This window comes from Cydia strobilella, chromosome 6, assembly GCF_947568885.1.
Source record: "Cydia strobilella chromosome 6, ilCydStro3.1, whole genome shotgun sequence".
NCBI lineage: Eukaryota > Metazoa > Arthropoda > Insecta > Lepidoptera > Tortricidae > Cydia > Cydia strobilella.
The window spans coordinates 8,554,320-8,567,967 of record NC_086046.1 but is presented as its reverse complement, the minus strand read 5'-3'; the positions used below and the strand labels follow the sequence as shown (position 1 = coordinate 8,567,967).

Genomic DNA, 13,648 nt, shown 5'->3' with positions numbered 1-13,648 from the left:
ACATAAGACATGGATCGATGCCGGAGTCGGCACCCGTCTCGTTCCCTTGCCCACCTCTTAGTCTTTTGATAATTATTCCAATAAACACAGAATATATTTTACGCGTCACGTTTTACGGTTTTGAGATGCTAAAAAATACGTCGATCTTTGACAATACCTATAGAGAGATTGTTTTGGGTTTTTACAGTTTGTATTTGCTGGATTGAATACATTTTGCCGTTTGGCGAAGGCGCAAATTTATTGTGAATAATTGGCGCTTAAGCAGTTAATTACATCTGTCTACCCAGTAAGCTTCAAAATAAATATGATCCAAATCAGAAAAGTGGACGAATTGGACGATGTCTTTCATGCGTTTTGAAAAGATTCATTCAAAGAAAAGAATGATGTAATGTTTAGATATCGATTAAGATTTTAAGATAATTCAGTTATATTACACAGGAGTAGCCGGCGCATAAGAATAGGTACATTATATGTCACAAATGTATATAATTAAATCGAGGAATACATATAGAAAAAGCTAGAGCGGCGTATGAATCGCGTCTTATTTGGTTCCAGCGTATTTCCAGTCGATGTCAGTGGCTTACTAAGAATGTGTAGATAGTGTTTATATTAGAACTGGCCGGGCCGAGCCGAGGTGTCCAATAGTGCGACTAGCCATGGACAGCGCTGCGTTGTTGCCACGTTTACGTACTAAGTATGTGCGTTCAGGCAATTGATTCGCATTGTGGATTGCGCTGGCGCTATGCAGAACTGGGCGCTGCTCTACGAGTCGAGTGAAACCCGGCCCGCTCGAGGTCAACGAACTGTTCATGTTCATTTCGCTGCATCCGTTGCAAATACGCGGCGCATCGCTGCCACCACCAATTCTAACCACTCGATGCACCACTTTTTCATCCAGCAAATTGAAAAAGTCGTCCGCACTACAGAGAAATTGTACCAGCGAGGTTGGCTTAGCAATAGAAAGTCTACATGCATCATAATGAGTGCGTTCAATACGATGTTGGTTAACGTCGCAATCTAACAGTATGAAGGGAAATTGTACCCGATCGCTGTTTGAAACGAAGGATGATTTATCGGAGTTTGCGAGCGTCGATTATACGGCTGTTGGTTACACAATCCGGTTTTGTTTCTGGGCTCGCCCTCGAAAAGGAGATGTGCGGTGGCTGCGGCATTTTTCGCGGACGCTATCGATCGAACGCGCCGGATCGCAATTCGCAACCCTTTGTGGTGGTAGCACCTCACCCACCCTTGCCTCACTTATTCAAGAGCCACGCTAATGATCCCGACATCTCGACTAAACCACGCCTCTACAATCGACTTTTCTTTAAGTAATCAAGTTTCCTTATTTCCACTTTGCGGTTAGCTCACCTCGCCCGCACTCACCATAGCTATAATATTATAGTCGTGTACATGATTGCAAAGAGATCAGTAACTATTTATGTTGTGCTAATATTATTTGCGGCTTCGAGTTAAAACTTTACTCAAGACTACCGACTGACTGACGCCTATTGAAGCATACCTGTACTCGACAATTAGTTACCCGGCAATTGAGCTATGCCGGTATTATAGACATATACATAGACCATTTTTATTCAACATCACATGAAATGGCAGAGTGAATGGTGATTATGAGCATGAAAGCATGTTAAGTTTTCTGTACCGGTATGTTCCTAGGTAGGTAGATGTGGTTTGAAAGGCAGGCAGTATTGACCGTGCGTTAGCACAAATGAGACGGCCAAGGCGGCCCTAGCCGCCGCCGCGGCAATGGGCTCACATTCGCCCGAGGGAACTGGTTTGACGACGCGTTTTTTTGTCATCTCGCTACTGCAAAAATGTAAACGGGTACGGGAATGGCTCGGCAAATCTTAGTTAATCGTCGTATTTAAGAAAAACTTAGGCGTAGTAAACAAACCGAGATGATAATAATGTAGACCAAGTGATGTTTCTAACAAGCTGGGAAAGGAGGGGTAGAAAAATCCTTTAGTGTCGACATCGGGTCGAGGGAGGAGCTGAGTGTTTAGGGGGTGAGCGGGGTGGTGGGAGGAAGTTATATAGTGACGCGATCACGTGTACATTTTGCAGCCTGTATTGATCGTGTCGTCTTTTTCTTGTTGTTAAATGCGGTAGCCCTGCGTGATTTCCGACAATTTACACACCACTCGTACTAAATTTGTTGGACTGTGAAAATAATTCGAATTATTTATTAAACTGAAACCGCCCTTGCTAACAGAAACGAGGCATTATTATTTTTCAGCCAACTCGACTTGTATTTTGTTACGTAACGAGCCATGAAGGCAAACGTTGTACTCGTACTCGTCCTGATAGATTGATCTTTTAAGTAGCTCATCAACAATTGACAGCTCTTAATTGGCAAGTTTACAATGGGGTTTACACGTTGACTGGTACAATTCCGCATAAAGTCCTTTGCTCGTGCCATATTGGCCTCGTTAGATACGCCCACGTTTTGTTCAATTTGTTTCTTTAAGTCTGTTAATATAACTGTTATGTATCTCGTCAAACGACAGGGTCGAGTGGAGGAAACGAGGGGAGGCCTTTGCCCAGCAGTGGGACACTAAATTAGGCTAGTAAAAAAAAAAAAAAAAAATGTATCTCGTCTCTACATAAGGCTACCTAAAGGTGATACTTTGATACAGTTATGTAGACGAATTACCTGCTCAGATCTACATACAAAAATGTCTCAGATGAAAGTTTAGGATAGCATTGGAGCGGGTTGTGTGCCGTTATAATATCGTTAGGTTAACAATCGCTTAGAATGTGGTCATTAGCGAGGTTCTCTGGATACGGCTGCGTTGCGTTCACACGCCGGGCCGACTGTCAGAAAAAACGGAGAGAGTTTAGCATGGTTTAGTGGAGGTGAACGAGATGTGTGATGTAGTGTGTGCGCTCTATTTCGGTCGCGGTGGCGCACTCTGCGGCTAATCGCCGCGTCACGTGACGGCTCCGGAAGGACGGGGGGCGAGGGCTCGCGAGCGGGCGGGGTGTTGGAATGCAGTCACCACCGCCCGGTGCAGAGCTCTGCTCGACGATTGATCGTCAACCTGCTCCGACCGACTCCCTCCATGCTCTACATGTAAAACAATACCCCCTCTACCTATTGTTATTGATAGTGATAAGTTGAGAACCCTCAAGTCTAATTAAAATGATAAAAATTAACGATCAATTTAAAGACACCGTTCAATTTTACGTAACCTCTGTTAAAAATTTGCAAATACACGGTGACCCTGAAAGTTGTCTGCTGAAAGTTATTGCTACTTTACTCTTCTATGCTAAAACTAGGCACTTATAATGAAATCTAGCAACAGTTTCAGTTGGAAATAGAACATTGTGTTGTGTTAAAAATAAACCCGACCAAGTGCGAGTCGGACTCGCGCACGAAGGGTTCCGTACCATTACGCAAAATACGTTTGTTGTATGGGAGCCCCACTTAAATATTTATTTTATTCTGTTTTTAGTATTTGTTATAGCGGCAACAGAAATACATCATGTGTTAAAAGTTTAACTATCTAGCTATCACGGTTCATGATATACAGCCTTCTGACAGACAGATAGTAATAGGGTCCCGTTTTTACCCTTTGGGTACGGAATCCTAACAGCATAGTAATTGGACTGAAAGGTATTTGAGAACGAAAAAGTAGGTTTTTCTGTTTCGTGAATTTCCTGAACGTAGAGACTGCAAATAAGTGTTAGTTTAGGTTGAGGTTGAGGGATCGCAGGTTGGGTTTGTAATATTATTTAATTGTGATGAGAGTTAGGATGTAATCTTCAGCGGGGCTACAGGCAGTAATTGCAGCGCGCGGATTGCAGGCGGCCCCCCGCCCGCCGCACCCCGCACTCGAGCGCCGTAAGTAAACAGTCTGGTGTTTATCCGCGTCTCGCTCGCACCGACCGCGTCGCGTCGCGCCTCCGAGCCACTCTGAGGTGCACTCGCTGTTCCTATTATTTTCGTGACGGGTATTGCGCCGAAGCCGATTCCCGCATCCTCGCCCCGAGACGCGAGGTCCGGTCTCGCGCGGAGGCGGCGACGGCCGTTCGCATCGCGCGCCAGTCCGCGCCCGAGGTCGACCGTCGGTTCGCGCCTATCAAACGTTTTATTCGCTCGTCGCCGGTGTTCGAAAAATGAAAATGCGACTCGTTCCGGGAAACGTAATCAGAGCGGATCACGGCGGTTGACGCGTAGTCGCTACTTGTTTATCGGACGGGTGCGACGGGTGGTGGTGACAGTGAGCGGATTGTGTTTTGGCGTGCCGATGCTACACGTGAATGTGGATGCGGTGCGGAGAGGTGCTGGAAGATGCATTTCAAGGAGGCGTTCACGATGAACGATCGTCCGAGCGAGCGCGGCCGCCGCAACTCCCGCTGCAAGGGTGGGTTTTGGTGGACGGCCGCGGGCCGTCTGCCTGCTACTGCCACTTGCCTAGCCAGCACGCGTCACCACAACACAACACCACGCGTCACACACGCCTACATCACACACCGTCACATAAACACCTTGCGCGCGTTGCTTGTTTCCAACTTTGGCCCTATAATCAGACCCTAAATATAAATTGCTTGGAAAGCATAACGTTTTATTGATGGTCATGCATTGATACGTGTGTGTGAACGGCGAGCGATACGCTGGTTCCATCTGAATAAACATGCTCGCGATAGTCGCGATCAGCTGTTCCGTCTGACACGGCACTTATACACCGTGTGTTATGTTATTAGATGAGTGCCTGTCATGAGTATCATGACAGGCATAACTTGATACTAATACGTCGTAGTAGTAATTATTTAACAGTTTTTAGGGTCCCGTTTAAAACGGGACCCTATTACTAAGACTCCACTGTCCGTCTGTCTGTCTGTCACCAGGCTGTATCTCATGAACCGTGATAGCTAGACAGTTGAAATTTTCACAGATGATGTACATACATATTTATGTTGCCGCTATAACAACAAATACTTAAAATTTAATTTGTACGGAAGCATCGGTGGGCGAGTCCGACTCGCACTTGTCCGATTTTTTAGTAATTAAATTTCCTTTTGAGTGAATAGGTTAGGTTAGTTAGAATAGAACCCCGGGTTAGTGGGATTGGAATGGTGCAAGTGGCGCTTATAGGGTTAATCAATTTTACCATCTTAAACACGGGTTGTTAAACTTGTAATTGTAAACGACGAACTTGCCAATAAACATGACGTTTTCAAGTAAAAGGTACCACAAGTCGCTTACCATAAGAACGAAATTTGCTTGTATCTTTATACGAATAACGTGTGAGCGCGTCCTTATGGCAAGCGACAATGTGGTACCTTTTGCTTGAAATGACACAAATAATACCTACGTTGTGGACAATAGAGAATACAATTGTGACGTTCCAACGACTTATGACGGTTGGCGCTTACGTCGCGTAGATCTTATTAGTAACGTCGCGTAGCATCTTATTAGTATTGGAGTGTCGTTAATAACAGCGTAGGCGCCGACCGCCAAAAGGTACCTTTACCCGTGGAACTTCACAATTTATTATCTAATTTTAAAATACATGAAACATCATACAGGTAAGTCATTCAAAATAATGTACAAACTCGGTGCCCTCGACTTCGGTCTGTGCCATGAATCTAGTATAACTGGATCGGTCATGAGGGGTGGGGGAAAATAACCGAACGGGATAGTCTTATGTATCTTTCAGTAGGAGTAGCAGAGAAAGAGCTGTTATTGTTTGTCCTTGTCATAGTTTCACTTTTCCACCGCTGCCACAACCGAGGTTGTGGCAAACAAATAAGTACGTGACATGTCATGTTTGTTCGTTGCTTGTTTAATTATCGTTGTTTTGTATGAAATTGTGCTTTCTCTTATGAAATATAGTGATGGTTAGCGTTTTGAATGCTTGAACTTTGATAAAATACTGGTGAATTGTTCTGTAATCGGCTGTAATAGCCGCTCTGAGCAAAAATATGAGATCATAACCTTTCACACGTAAGTACGGTATTTTACACCTTCCTCTTAACGCAATATGAGAGAATAACATCGTAAAATTACGTTACACTCAAAGCAATGTAGAATCAAACGATTTCAATAAAAATATCACAATTATTTACGCAAATTAACAAAACATTATTTGTAAAATTATCCGCCCAAATTACGTAGGTAGGTAGGAATCTGAGTTCAGCCATTTTTAAACTTCTTCTTAATTTAGCTGCATAACAATCATGTTAGGGATACCAGATGAAAATATCATAATTTTATGGGTAATTTTGACTTCGAAGTTTTTTCGTACTTCTAATTCCAAAAAATAAATAAACAAATGTTGTGAAGATTAAATGTGGTGTACATTAATTGGTGTGATTGCGATTTGTGATTTCTTTAAATTAAAACCCATAATACATTTTATTTTACGTTTTATTTACCAAACATGTTTAGTTTTGTACCACCTGCGCGAATTATAAGAGGTATTCCATTGTTCATACGCCTAAAAAGAACGGCCCATTGACATTTTATTTAACAATTTTTTAATACCGTCAAACAAGCTAACTTTGCCTCCAGGGTAATCGCCCCAACGTGATATCAAATATTGGGGTAATTTCTACCAATATGGTATCCCCACGTTTATGACGTCATCTATGTCTATCCCTTACGGGCGCACGCGTATAGCTGGTCTATGTAATGCTAGGTCTATGGTCTGTGCATTCCATTCATGTCGTTAGATAATGACAATGACCTATACACGTACCTATATTTTGTAGTTATCGGAAAATTTCTACCTGGGTATCGGTCGTCCTTTAATGCATCGTGAGCTCATCCACTCTTGTATTGTAATTGTTATTATTATCGCTATTGTATGTAAGTCATTTAAAACAACTTGAGTAGTTTGAATATAGCTTTTGGTATTTATAGTTCTCTTACTTCTCATGATGCTCGTGTTCGATAAATACTGAACTGGAAGTTGCTTGATCTGAAACTTCTTTGTATGTAGTCGTCATTTTGTACCGTAACCCAGGAGACAACAGTCATTCAATTTCTGACATGTAAAACATAAATTATTACATTCACTATACGTTTTTAAGGGAATCTATAGTAAAAAAAAAAATCGGTAATTGACAACTTTTTATTTAAAAAAATATTTTGCGTAATTATATATTATTTATATACCTATAGCAGTACTTAACAAGTTCGGTGTCACTAATACACCCATAGAAGGGGTACGACAAAAAGTTCACTTATGGTATCTTATATACATACTCATGGACAAATTTAGAGGAACGCAAAAAAAAAAGAAATTATTGGATTACAGCATCTTAGTATGTAATTTCAAAATTAGTAATTAAACTTTTTTTTTTGAGTCAAGATCGCTTACCTTCATTCTAATGCTAAAAAAACGAACTATAGTAGAGATTATTTATGTAAGATAATAAAAGTAATAAGTAATATATTCTTTTGTTCTATATTTTTTAGAATAATCTTACCTTTTTTAAATAATTTAATTTACCACTAAGCAGTTAAGTATTCATGTTAGTTTGCATTTATGAAGTATTTCATTGTTTCAAGTATAAGGTACCTAGTGGGTACCTAGTACTTGCTCTAAACAAAGTCTTTTTATACCACAAAACTAAATACCACGGTAATACATTCCAGTAAAGACTTTACTTGCACTATATACCGTGTATGTAGTAACGTTGTTAACATTTGATAGTATAGGAAATTTAAAAATTTTGAAATAGGTTATCTGAAATATTTGCATGCTGCCCTTGGCTAAATATGTGATTCTGCCTGCTTATACGGATTATGTCAACTTAATGTACCATGTTTAAGCAAATATGTCACTATCTTATCTTATCTATTTACCACTATTTTAACTCATCGCATAGCATTCGATCTTGGTGGAGATACGTAGCTGATTGAAAAATATTTTAAATCTTTGACCTTTGAAATAAAAATATAAAAAGTTTTTCGTCTTATCTTAATTGTCGCATATAATAAATTCTCAAAAAGTACATCCATGAAAACATCCCTAAGAAAAGTGTTTGTTTTCCCTTGTGCCGCTCAATGTCAGCACCGTCTCGAAGTAAACGTTCGCTATATAACCTGCGCCATAACCCACTATTGTTTTCACTATATAGAGTCGGGTTTTCTTACTTGTCAAAGTTGCGCTACTTTCCTCGTTAGAGTCTGAATACGTATTATGTTATCCAGCGGTGGCAGCATGGTTGCATTTTTATCGCATGTCACTATGCCTGTCACTTTTGCTATTACTTACTTGTTAGAACGTGACAGGCACGGTGACAGGCGATAAAAATGCGACCGTGCTCAGCCTGCTGGATCTGCTGGATTTGTGACGTTTTCAACCAAAAAGGTACCACATTGTCGCTAGTCGATAAGGTTTATTTCAAATTGAAGGTATATGGAAATAGCGCCTTATTAACAGCCGACAATAAGTACCTTTTTGGTTGAGAATGGCACATTTAAGCGTGTTACAATGCACTTACAAATGCACATGAACTGCAACGTTGATTATCATACATACAAACATGAGTGTAAATGTAAACTTCCTTTTTTAGGGTTCCGTACCCAAAGGGTAAAAACGGGACCCTATTACTAAGACTCCGCTGTCCGTCTGTCCGTCTGTCTGTCTGTCACCAGGCTGTATCTTATGAACCGTGATAGCTAGACAGTTGAAATTTTCACAGATGATGTATTTATGTTGCCGCCATAACAACAAATACTAAAAAGTACGGAACCCTCGGTGCGCGAGTCCGACTCGCACTTGGTTTTTTCTGATTTTAGTTATTCCTATAGTTGTCTCCTGGGTCAATTTTGAAGTCTGTTATGGAGGTAGATATTGTAGATGTAGATGATCCCTTTGTCCTAGGTCACATAGCAGCAACAACATTTAGGAAGCATTAACCTCCGAATGGGGCTCTATGGAATTCGGTGTGGTAAATACAATACAATATTCTTCAGTGTCCACCAAAGGAAGAACAATACACAGACTTAACATAACTTATATATTAAATGGAGGCGGACAATCAGTATACGGTCTTATTCTTATCGCTTACTACCCAACTCTTCGTATCAACCTTTGGGTACGGGGATACAATAAATACCGCAAAAAAACGATGTGATAAGTATTAGATTATTTTTGAAACAATTAAGCCACTATTAAATAGCAAGATCAAGCCTAATTAAGGGATTTTGTATGACTAGTTTACATACCGGCAGAGATGGGCATTAATCGATTAATCTTTTAGTTAACTAGTCAATCGATTAAAAATATCAATCGTCATTTTTTAATCGCGATTAATTTAGTTGCGTTTAAATTAGTTGTGAGAATGTTCGACTAACAACTAAATTAGTTTTAGTTTCAATCGACTAAATTTCACGATTAAATCTATATTAAAACTACGTAGTCGCCCGTTTTTGCATTTTTTATCTTGCAATATGTAATTACAAGTACGTATGTATGTAACATACGGAGGTACTCGTATGTTGTAACTATGTTAGTTTGGGTAGAATCCGATTGAGCTAAAATTATGTATACACGTTTAATTTGAAATGCTTGAATGACAATGCAAATAATGCCATAATATTATTATAACGATATATTGGTAATAACGACAAATAGCAAAAACTGCATTGTTTACAAATCGCAAACAATAAAGTAGGTTGGTGCATTATTAATACTATGAATTATACGATACTGAGTAAATCTTAGAAACTAAAACTATCAATATTTTGCTGTCTCTGACAATAGTAAAACTCTTTTTAGTGTCACGCGGTGACAAAACAACCTCATATAGTTTAACTAAATACATATCATGGTTGCTTTTATATTTAATATACAAAGTTTGATTTATATAATTGTGTTTTTTTAAGTGTTATTTTACTAATGCACAAAGTACCCAGTTCTTATTTACCCTTAGATAAGAGAAATTTAATCCAATTTCAGAGAGATGCACTACTTTAGTAGCAAAATAATAGTGAGAACAGATCTCACTCCTTAGAAACGGTCAAAATATCGTAAGTAATACATGACTATTTATTTTTAAACATCCGTTAAGATGTCCTAATCAGTCGGTCAACATAGCCATACCGAGGTATTCTATTCAATTTGCTTCTAACATTAGTCGCGAGAAAATAATCTAACTAATTAGTCGATTACAAAATTTAGTTGTCCGAAATCAATCGGCAACTAAAATTGGTTGCACTCTATACAACTAAGATTGATCAATCGTCGTTTTCAATCGTCAGTCGCAATTAATTCTTGTAATCTTAACCCTTGAATGCATAGTGATGTATGTATGTACACAACAAAAAATATATAATTTTATGCATAATTAGGTAAAATCTATTTGGTCCTGTATAATTATTTTGATCGTAAATTAATACGCTTTCCGTTGTTTTATTCAAATTTGCGCAGTATTTAAGTTTAAAAAAATTACATTTCTTTTAACACGAAATGGCGGAAAATTGGAAAAATTTGATGATTTTTAGTATGTAATTTAGGCGGTTTTTTCGGGGTTTGTAATTATTTATATTTAAAATCTTTATTATAGGTATATTACAAATAGTATAAATTTCTAATGGTAGTAAGATTTTTGATATATCTTTTACCAATAATTGTATAAATTTACATAAATTATTATTTACCCTATGTAACTTCTAATACTGGTTAAGCAGTGAAAATCGATGTTTTAATTTTAATTTTTATTTTTCCTAGAATCAGTAAACAATTATGTAAGACATATATTAATTCCAGGCAAAAAGAAAAAATCATGCATTTAAGGGTTAATCGTTAATCGTTAGTCGATTACATTTTGCCCATCTCTGCATACCGGTCGTGCCTTATATTGACCGGGATATGGACCGTGATTACCTTTCGTATTGTTGTCAATATAAGTCCAGTGAAACTAACCGTGAATCATTCAAAACTGTTATACCGGTCGTGGGTTCGAACTTCGAATCCTGGCTCCTAACAATAGAGTTTCTTAAAAGTAATATACTATATATATTTTTATATGTATATACTTTATATGCGAGTTTACATCTACACTCATGGACAAATTTAGAGGAACGTAAAAAAAAAGTTTTGTTACTCATTTTGAAATTACTTTAGGTGCAGATCCAGTAATTAAACCTTTTTTCTTGCATTCCTCTAAATTTATCCATGAGTATATATTATTTATATGTGTATATGTGGTTAAGTATAGTTTACTTTTTTAATTAAAGTAATTGGCCCTATAGTAGACTGGGGTAGAGAATGCCATATGGCATTAAGTCCTCCATTTGTACATTGTTGTTTATATTTAGTGCAATAGAGTACAATTAATAAATATTTACAAGTGGCTCTTCGGTGAAGGAAAGAATACCGAGGAAACCGGACTTATCCCAATAATCATATTATGTTTCCTCCGTGTTCAAAGGTCAAATAGCTGTTGCTATTGTAATGCCCAGGGCCTACGTAAATTTTTGTGATTAGGGTGCCAAAAACACAGATCCAGGGCTCCTAAAAGTCCTAAAGGATGTAAGCGGAAAAGCTCTAAGATTATGAGTTAAGGTACATGATTAGATTAGATTAGATTAGATATGTATTCTCAAAATATGAAATTACATTATAAATTATGCTAGACTAATCTACGTCATCATGTGGTCAGCGACGAGAAAAACAAATGTGTCGATGTCACATTGAAGTTGATCACTAGATCAGGCAGGCCCTTTACCACATGGGCAGGTTTAACTTTTTCGAAATTTGGCATAGGAAATAAACAGTTCAAAAAAGTCTTGTAGATTTGAAAGGGTAGGTAGGTAGGAAGTACATATGTAAATATGCTGCTTTTATACATGTCGGGTTGGCTGTGTCCTTTTCGAAACTACAATTTACAGCACAATTAATGAACATAAACAACATACATTTAATAAACATTTTATATATTATATTATCAAATCAAAAAACACACCCAAGTCTGATCAAATGCTTTGTGTTGTATCCACGTTTTTGTTGAGGATAAAGGCGTCATATCCCGTGAAAAGCGTAGAAGCAGTACCTACTCGTCGACGACAGTCATTCGTTGTTGGCTAGGGCATAGGCTTCTGAGGGATGCGGGGCGGGGAGGATGGAGGTGAGATCATAGTGGCGAGTGGCCCGGGGAGGCGATCGATATGTACATTGAACATATACATACGTATACCTACATAATCGTAGGTACCTACCTAACTCTCAACTCGACTGTCTGCTCCAGATACTGCGCCAAAACCCCTGCCCCTCCGCCCGCGACCCGCATTCGCGATTCTTTCTTTACATTATTTCACTAACACACCGATAATATAAGAATTCGTTGATTATAAGCTGCTAACGGATACAAAAGAGCAGAAGATATTTATTAGGTACTGATTTGTATTTTATAAGCTTTTTTCACTTGCAAATTAGACAAGACAAGAACTCGAAATATTAATTTTCAATACCACCCCTAAAGTCAATATCTTCTGAATATATTTTACTCAGAAACTTGGACCGATTTCAAAACATTTTTATTGATCCTTAGAGCGTTAGGAAATTAATTTCACTCGCTTTTACCTTCTTACCTTTATTTATATTTTCGCGTATAAAACATAATGTTTTTTTTTATAAAGTCAGTTCTCTATGACGGCATACACAACCTTATAAATAACCTTTCAGAATATGCTAAACATTACGTAATCATTGAATGCATTTTAGTAGTTGTTGAATGTTGACACGTTATCACTATTGTCAACTTACGTAAAGCGCTTAAAAACTACAAACATGAAGTATAATGTATAATATAAGGTTATAGTGTAGATAAACATCACCAGGTAAGGTGAGTGCAGTTAGTTAATTATAAGTGCCATTTTCAACCAAAAGGGTACTTATTGTCGCTTGTCAGTAAGGCGCCATTTCCATATAGCTTCAATTAGAAATCAACCTTATCGACAAGCGACAATGTGGTACCTTTTGGTTGAAAACGTCACATATATAATGTAGAAACCTTTCATATAAGCGTTTAGAATTTTCGGTAGTAAATATGTACGTATACACAGTGTATCGCTATAAAGAAAGGTAACTTTTCTAAGGCCCACTTGCACCATCCCCGTTAACCCCGTTAACCCCGGGTTAGTGGGATGGTGCAAGTGGGCCTCAATAAAACGTCAGTTAGGAGATGATTTAGTACAACTTTTTGACTTCTAGGGTTCTAGTCTAGGCCATATTTCTGTGAGATGGCTCCGTTTTAGGAACATAGCGTTATAAACCTTTTTTGTGTAAAATTTAATAAGCTTTCACTTCGCCATGCACGATAATCATATAAAATACATAGCTACGGAGAAAAAAAAAGTCGTTTATTTTTTCATGTTCCGCCTGATCCCCGTGGTCAAAGAGTGACTCAAATTCTAAGACACGCAAACAGAAATCCCAGAAATTGTAGGTGTCAAATTTGATTACTGTCACAATGTTTAAACCCCATTTAAGACCTTAAATCTGTTTTTGCAATCAAATTATTTAGTCCTAAACATTTTTCCTCCGTTAATTTTAGTAAATTTGTAGCATTGATCTTTCTTTAATAAAACAAGTGTAAACAGGTTGTGAAGGGCAAGAGGAATATACTGATACGTCATTTTAAAAAATCCGTCCAGTATCCTAAGCTACAG

General features: G+C 38.3%; 1 protein-coding gene across 1 annotated transcript in view; it reads left to right on the top strand.

The window, feature by feature from the left end:
- Positions 1 to 3,905: 3,905 nt before the first annotated feature.
- Positions 3,906 to 13,648, top strand: part of LOC134742424 (serine/threonine-protein kinase tousled-like 2) — a 50,746-nt gene continuing 41,003 nt past the window's right edge. The window contains exon 1 of the mRNA XM_063675566.1: positions 3,906 to 4,385. Within this exon, the coding sequence (XP_063531636.1) occupies positions 4,313 to 4,385 (73 nt within the window). The 5' untranslated portion in view covers positions 3,906 to 4,312. The remainder of the gene's footprint in view (positions 4,386 to 13,648) is intronic.